Source organism: Manduca sexta, chromosome 20 (assembly GCF_014839805.1).
Source record: "Manduca sexta isolate Smith_Timp_Sample1 chromosome 20, JHU_Msex_v1.0, whole genome shotgun sequence".
Classification (NCBI taxonomy): Eukaryota; Metazoa; Arthropoda; class Insecta; order Lepidoptera; family Sphingidae; genus Manduca; species Manduca sexta.
This window is the reverse complement of record NC_051134.1, coordinates 3,195,370-3,204,423: the sequence shown is the minus strand read 5'-3', so window position 1 is coordinate 3,204,423 and position 9,054 is coordinate 3,195,370. Positions and strand designations below refer to the sequence as shown.

General features: G+C 34.4%; 1 protein-coding gene across 6 annotated transcripts in view; it reads right to left on the bottom strand.

The window, feature by feature from the left end:
- Positions 1–9,054, bottom strand: part of LOC115445493 — a 286,442-nt gene that overhangs the window by 70,100 nt on the left and 207,288 nt on the right. For all 6 annotated transcript variants that reach the window (XM_037440699.1, XM_037440700.1, XM_037440702.1 and 3 more), the window contains one exon: positions 5,125–5,178. In XM_037440699.1, the coding sequence (XP_037296596.1) occupies positions 5,125–5,178 (54 nt within the window). The remainder of the gene's footprint in view (positions 1–5,124; positions 5,179–9,054) is intronic.

The window sequence follows — 9,054 nt, the reverse complement described above, 5'->3', positions numbered from 1 at the left end:
CACATCATGAGATGGCACACGTGGAGAAAAGTGGATGTCCTGGTTACTTCTTCATCCACCCCTTCGCGGATAAAGGCGTGATGTATGTTAGTATGTTACGAACAATTACATTCTTTCGTTTTATTATTTATCGTTTTAACAGATTCCCATTTCTTCACATCTTCTTTAATTATCCTTCGAAGAAATAAAACTTGAAATGTAACGTTCTTTTTTTAAATTTCTGTTTTCTTTTTCATTGCCAGAATGAAACTCAAAATGTAACCGGAGCCGGTGACCTACGCTCACTGACAGCACGGGTCGTGACTTCGTGGCGCCATGATACTGTTACAAATGCAACCGCAAAAACAATAGGATACACCCGGCGCAGGTAAATGAGTGTCACGTCTCCGATTACAAACATTTATTGTATCTTATTAACCCGGATGTCCAAAGGCTCCCAAGATCTACTTAATATTTTTGATACTGCCTGTCTGAATACTCAAGTCAATGCAGTGGCTGAAATTTAACCTCCTAATGGTAAACGATGGTGAGTACTTATATTATGACCGATTAGTTCAGCAGCTCAACCATATTCAACCTGCGGCCCTTTGACCTTTTCTATGCAGACCACCTGACTTCAAAAACATGTCGCAATATCAGTGTTTATAGCTAAATCTTACATACCTAAGTCGTAATAACTTAGCTATTACCTCCTTCGTCTAGATTTTATCTCTAAGTTTAACCAGGGTTCTACAGTGTCACTTCAGGTCGTCATTGGTACGTTTGAAGGGACCAAAGGTTTGAAAAGTAAAATGTAAATGTTATTGAACTTAAAGATCCTGGTCATATTAATTGAAGATAAGGTTGCATATTGTGTTATAATATTAAGGGAAATAGTATGTTTGCATATGTTACCGATATGGTAATTCCAAAGGGAAACGGGATACCAGTCGTCAAAGTGAATACTGGGGAAAACCATAAATATTATGTAGCTATGAAAAGTCGTAAATAACATTACGCATGTATGTAATTTTGTATCATATGGAAATACCCGCGTAGTAAACGGGACTTAAGATTGATATAGACTAAAAATCGGAAGATTTATCTGCGTTCCCCACTGATGAAAACACAATTAATTACATTATAAACATCCATGTTATTTAGCAAGGATACCCATAATACCTACGTATACAATAATTAATCGTTAAGTTCTATATTATCAATCCACAAATACGTCAATTGTCCTACTAGCAAGAAGGTTATTTTCTATTCCATTTATAGTCTTCGTTTCAAGTTAAAATAGACATCTTACAGATCCATAGGTTTCCTTGCGAAAGTGACTTATTATACAGCCTTTGCTTTAAGGTTATTAAGATTCAAAACACCAATCTAATATTGAGTCTACATACCCCAAAAACATTAAATTCAAACACAATGTTAACAAATTCTCGTTAAACAGTTAACAACACATATTATCCGAACTAACAGGAACAATAAAACACAAGAAGCAAATCGGTGAGTCACAATTACAAAGTAACGGACATGTTTGTACCGACCGAGTTAATTAATTGACGTATTTGCGGAGGAAAACGAGAAACGAATATTAATTTAATAAATAAGAACGCCTGCGCAAGTTCATGAATTGTTAGTGTCGGAAATCTCAAATCGATGTGCACCTACGCTGTAAGAAACTTTATTAATTAGAGATGCAAAGTTATGAATGAAACTTCGATGGAAAAAATGCGCAGTTTATTTCTCGATGTTTACTCCTCGAATAGTCTAGTTAGCATTGGAGTCGATGACATATCAAAACAACAACCAATTATATTGCCTATTTTTATTAGAAATTAGGATGATTTTTAAATGTAAAACAGCAGCAATAATTCTAGAATCAACACTTAGCAACGGATTACTTGAACTGGTTTTGATACAAAAAAACTCATTAATACACATTAAAATACCAGTTTCTGACAAGATAAAAAATAGCATTAAAACTTTGGGAAATTCGTAATATTGTATAACGTCATCTAGGTATTGTAGTGTTCACGTATTCAGGGAATTTGTTTTAATTAACGTCTCTGATTGGTTCTTCGAATAACTCATACATTAAGTTACATAACCCAATACCAATTATTATTTATTACCAATGTAGAAACAAGCGATTGAATGTAACTTATGATCTATAATGACCTTAAAATATTTTACATGTATATTTGTATTAGAAATATTCAAATATCTAATCATAAGAAGTATAATATAGTGTTTATAGAAATTTCACCAAACGACAAATAGGTACAAAAAAAGATTGTTCTGAAATCGTTACTTTAGGATGAATTTGTCGTACAGTTTTCTAATTGTAAAAGATTTGTGATATTTATATCTATAATTTTATACTAACTAGACCAGTGTATGTTCAAGGAAGGAAAAAACTTAAAGTAAACAACAGTTAGTACCTACTTTTCAAATAGTAACTTCGCCAGAAACTAATACGCAGTTGAAAACTGCTAATGAAAAAATAAACAAATCTTTAAAATACATATTAATAATATGTACATTGTCTCTAGATATTTCCTTTTACTTTTCCTTAATATCAAATATAGATTCTATATTGACGATCAAAACCTAAAAGCAATAATCTTATGTTTTCATTGCTAATTTATAAATTTTGTAATATTACGATTTTGTGTTATTTATGCGTTTCAAAATATATTGTCAATATGTCAGCTTGTGGCCATAATGCCTCGAAGCTTTGTTGAAATCGTTAAAACTAATTTGAAAAAGATGTCATTTTTTATAAATTCAATAAGAGATACGTGAAATTGACTAACAGGAATACTTAATAAGTTTTAATTGTTTTATAACAGTTAGACGATAAACCCAATAACGGAAACGCGAGTTCATGGATCATCAGTCATTGAACTTGTTCGTTGGAATTGTTTTTGACTCTTTTAAGGAAGGAAAGAGCTTTCACAAACCATTCCCTTTGTTCAAATGACTAATCATCCCTAAAAACACTGCAATAATAAAAAAGTACAAGTAAGTAAACAGAGATATGAAATAGCCAACCTCCAACTTTTAAAAAAATCTATAATTTTTTTTAGAGATTAACAGGAAAATTATCAATATTTCTAGAAAAATAAAAAATAGAGCGAATTTCAGATCTCTTAATATAGTTCAATTGCAGTGTTTGGAACTCTACGATAGAGATAGTAAGTACGACATTAGCCATTCTTATATGATATGAGCTGCTTACAGAACGTCTACATAATAAACGTGGCTTTTTCCTCGAAGTGGTGGCCAGAGGTGCAACCAGTGCAGCCACTTTTCGCAAAGTGTGTTCCATCCCTTTTTGTGATAGGTATTAAAGGCACAAATCCCTGATACTGGGCTAATACTCAGCAGAAATACCCAATAAAGCTACCCGACTCTGGATCTCAGAGCAATGTCACTGCGCATGCTATAAAACTACGCCACTGAGCGATTCAAAATCTACATAATACATTTTTAAAATTGTCACGAAAACCTCAAGTCTCTCTCTTCGTTAAGTCAGAGTATTCAAACATGCCTTCAGTACGAACTGAAGAACATTCTATCCCATTACGCTATTACATCATTATTGTAGCTATTAAAACTCCGATTAAATCAATGTTGTTACTATAATTTATTTTGCGAAACTTTTCCGTGTAACAGTGTTTGTCGAAGACAATGGCGCTCTTCCTTTTCCCAGACGTTTCACTTCCTAACTTGATATCAACTGTGTTTAATGACTCATGCTACCCCCCAACAGGAAGGTATTATGTGTATGTAAATATACGTCCGGATGTAATAACTGTCGTGCTGAATAACCGATAAGAGTGATAGCGCTGATTGCAGTAGGGAGCCAATGCTTTGGTCAGATAGCACTTATTGCAAATAATATCGAGATTTTTGTTTGCAGGTATGTACTTCATGGGCGTGAAAGCAGATTACTAATTAACGTTATACTAAACTATGAAAAGTCCAAGGCCGCTAACTGATAAAGAACTGAGTGTTCGTCAGTAGCCAGTCAAATCCGTGTCTCGATATTCAGGATTATCAGGACCAAAGCATTTTGAAATAAAAAATACGTGAGTTAGTTTAGATTAGACTTCGTACTTAATAGTGGTGAATCCACTTAGCAGGATGCAACATGGATGAACCGTGTTTTGTGGTCCTCGTTTTCATTTATGCCTGCTCCTTTCGGCTCACGGCAGATAGGTTCTTGGTTTTCGTAAATGTTAACTCCTATACGATTACAGTACTTACAAATCTAAAATCTAATAAAAATAAACTAACAAAATATATTATAGATTCGAACTGCTTAAAATCTAAATGATCGGGGCTTCTTTGGAAAGACATTTGTACAATGTACAGTAGTGTTCCTACTCCGGTAGGCTAAGAAAGGTGAGTAAAAGAAATAAAGCAAAATAATTTTATGAAATCTATTTCTACATACGTAAATAATAGGTACCTACTGACTAATTATAGTAACCGGAGATGATGCCCTTTACACGATTGCATCAGATTAGTTATGTGTAGGTACAATCGTGTTTATAGATACTAACAACATCTGGGTTATTATTTCTTTACGATATATTCTAATTGGATTTCATACTAGAATATACTGGAGTGCTGACGCCATTGTGGGTGTTATCAATGCCGCAGGAAAATCCAGTAACCGTCCCCTCGCTTTGTGAAGTTATATGGTATCCTAAATTAAGAACGTTCATTATTTATGAAACCAACGAGCGTAGATAAACTATTTTATGATTCATAATTATTCATAAATGCTAATGCTATTTAACTTTTTTTCTTTACTGGAAAAATCTATGTACAGCTTTAGTACGAAATGTCGAAACGGCATACTTATAATCTACTAACGCCATCTATGTCCTTCCACTTGATACTCAGCGGTGTGCGTTTGAGCAGCCATCTAGTAGCGGTACGGCGGACTAAATCGTAAAGTCTGCATTTATATTACAAGTTAGTTTAAATTAGATGCGACAGATGGCAGCACGAATATATATAGCGCCATCTGTTAATGTATTATGAACTGTAACACAAGAATAACTTAGTTGAAAGAAATCATTATAGGTTGTGCTTTTATAAACAAAAAATATATATTACCTGTGTCGTTGAGAAGCGCGTTAATGTCAGTCGTCGACCCATCGGCCGACATTGCTGAAAATAAAAGAAAATTGATGTCAAAAAAAGAATTTTTTAATATTTTAAATATAAGTAATTCCTGCTGATGGACTATGCAGCTATGGACAGAATTTAAAAATTGTAGCAAATTCTTGAAACACATATTTGTAAGCTTTATTACCGTTGCTTAATATCCATTAACATTGATTATTATTTTTCTCCAGAATCAATACTTCCCCAAACAAAACAACATAAAAAATATTAAAAAAACAATTTCCAAACAACTTTTGTTTTCAACGAAATATATATATAATATTGTCCTAGCATGACCGAACGCAGAAGGCCGCGCAAACCGAGCGTGACCAAAGACACGAGGCATGGCCGCGGTGTCGGCACACGCTGATGACAATTTTATTATCTACACTATTAATTTGATACTATTACTTTTTTAATACTTCAGAGACGTAAAGTTTGTAAGTTTGCGTAATTTTCGCAGGCATTTTAAATAGCTTAATCCTACGAGAAATGGATCAATTTAATAAACATCTCTATCGTTCAAAAACATCCTCCATACTAATATCATGGATGCATTACCTGCCTTGAGGTCACGGAGTAGGAATTAGGAAGAGGATAATCTCAACCACCACATAAAAGGAAACAAAGTTGAACTGGCCTGGTCATTTTGTAATGTGTATATGAGTAAGTAACAAATTTCTACTGCGCATTTTTATCACTTACAAACTTATTTATAGTACGCATATGTTTGAGTGCGTACTTTTACCCAAAAAAGACCGAGAGAATTTTTTTTACAATAAACTATACAACGGAGAGGTCGCGCAATGTCCCCGAATCTAAATAACGATTGTAATGAATTTTATCGCTATAAATACCAAACTAAATGGTTTTAAACTGTGAAAGTGCCGTCACAATTGATTGAGTCGTTTTGCATGAATTATAAACAAATAAGGAATATAAAAATCGACTTAATGTATACTTATTGATCTAGTGGCAGACTTTGAACGTGAGGTCTTGCGTTCAATTCCTACGTCGAGCAATAAATATATTGTCTAAGTTTTTCTGTACAAAGAGAATACCGTCTAACACATCCTTTTTTTTTTAACACGGTGAAATCCGTTTACGGATTTCTGCCGGACTCGCCGGTATCAACCGTCCTACCGACTAAAACCCCGCCATTCGACTCTCACTCCCTAATATCGAAGGTCGCGGAGTGCACAAGTGCATGCAACCGCCACCTTCGCAGGATTCGGCTCTTGGGCAGAGCCTCTCACCATCCAAGGAAAGAGACCTTGGTAAAATCATACGAGGCATCTAATATAGCAAGTAAGCCTTGAGCATCATTTACCCGATATCGGACTACCCGTCCGCCACCTAAAGCGAAGCTTAGGGAGGTCGGAGATCGATCGTCTAACACATCCTACCACACCGTAGGATTAAATTAAACTGTAGTCATGGAGGCACAAGTAGCGGATCTACCTAGCCCTTCGGAGATAGAGGGATTACAAATGAATATATGAGGAATGATATAATATGTAAGTACCTACTCAACAACTAGGTATTTCCTTTATAGGTAATTGTTTCACTTCACGTGAACTGAAAATACGTTATTTTAAAATAATTCAGTTTTATTTATTTTGAACTTTTCCTTCCCCGAACATGTTTTATTCACGACATTTCATAGGCCCTTAATTCTTTAGAATTCGATTTATAGGAATCGTAGGGCTTAGAGGAAACTGAACGAACCGGTTTCAAGTAAAGAACGTTATTAAACATATACTTATTGCGTCTGAACTCAATTCTTAGATCACGTTTGATTTAACTGGAGGGAATTCCCGCAAGCAATTTTGTAACACATTGAGCAAGTCCTAATCACGTACACATGCTCAAAGCTTATCAGTCGAAGACTTGCAACCATGGTCGCAGTGGTTACTTTCGATTTTCAGGTCGCGGTTGGTTAAACAAAATTCATTCCATTCATTCATGTTTTTAACCGACCTCAATAAAGGCGGAATTCTCAATTCGACGTGCATCTGTTATAATGTTTGTAACTTCAGAACTCAGTAAGTATATAAAGCCTTTTTTTATTTGATAGGATATCCTTCCCGGTTCTTATTGATCACATAGAAATATTAAAAAAATCAGTTCAGTAGTTTTTCGTATTAAAAATGTATGCCTCATAATCTATACTAATATATAAAGCTGAAGAGTTGGATTGTGCGCGCTAATTTCAGGAACTATTAACCCGATTTTTCCCTAATAGGAAAGCTACATTACTCCTGAGTGTTATAGACTACTTTTTATCCCGGAAAATCTTTTACACGCTGGCGGAGTCGCAAGCAAATACTTTACATTCACACTGTTATACTTTCTACACATTTTACAGACTAGAATTCTACACTTATATGCTGCTTGAACGGACTGTTTACACAGTATATAACGGAGTTTGTTTTGATAGAGATCTGGAATATTGCCTCGTGGTACAGTCGGCAACAGAAGTCGTTGAACATAATTTGTTTCCAATATTTCCTAAGCATTATCATTTACCATAAGTTGCTGATTAATTTAAAAACAAAACAACTTGTCATAATTGAACTACAAAAGTAGCTGAACGCTGTCAAACCATTAACTGCTAAACATTACTAGCGACAATTTTTATGATCTGTAATAAATACAAATGTGGGTGTAATTAGCAAATTCTTTGTTTTATATGCAAGCTTTTTTTTCTATTCGTTAAATTGAACCCATCAAGCTTTAAGACACCAATATCGCGAAGCGCAGCGCACCGCGTTTTTACTATCAAAACATTGCCGAATAAATACAACAGTCCAGGATGTTAATTAAATTGTTATTTTATAACATACTAGCTTTGGCTCGCTACTCTGCCCGCGTGAAAAAGTTTTTCAAAGATAAAAGTCGTGCTTTATATTTACCCTGGATAGAAAGTAGCGTATAGGGCTTAAGAGTAATGTAGCTTCCTATTAGTGAAATATTTTCAAAATCGGTTAAGTAGTCCCTGAGTTTAGCACATTCGAACAAACAAACCTTTAGGTTTATATAATAGTATATATTGAAGTTAATAACCAGAATTATAAATTTTTAAGTATGGACAAAACATCATAATATATTAGAAAGTAATATTATAACATTAATAGGAATATGTTAATTATATTTAAACATCCTATTTTATAGAACACTGGCCGGTTTAAAAAACAAATGTGTAAATTCAAATTTATTCTGACAGGAGATTCTCCTCGAAGGTTTCAACGTAAACGTCATTTTATTTTTCATATTTTTTAATGGTGTAAGAGCTTTTGCCCGCGGCTCCACCCGCGATATAAAGTTTTTCGGGCTAAAGATTTCCCTTAGAAAAGTCACGCTATATATTTTCCCGTAAGCCTATGTTCTTCCCAGGGTCTGAAACTGTCTCCATACCAAATTTCATCTTAATACGTTGGGTAGTTTTTGAGTTTAACACGTTCAGGCAGACAGATGCAGCGGGGGAGTTTGTTTTATTATATATTTATGTAGAACTTTTTAAGAGGAACAATCCCGTCATACATCATTGTTGCATAACTTTAACCGTTTAAGCAGCGCACGCAACAGAAGCTCTCAAAACGAATAAATTTTGCCCGTTTTTGCAACATGCTTCATTACTGCTCCGCTCCTATTGGGCATAGCGTAATGATATATAGCCTATAGCACTCCACTAACAAAGGGTTATCCAACACCAAAATATTTTTTCAGTCTGAACCGGTAGTTCCTGAGATTAGCGCGGTCAAACAAACAAACAAACTCTTCAGCTTTATATAATAGTATAGAAGTACAGATTCATTAATGAGATTCATCAATTAATGTATTGTCAAGTTATAAAATGTTTAGCGACTTTTGTAACAT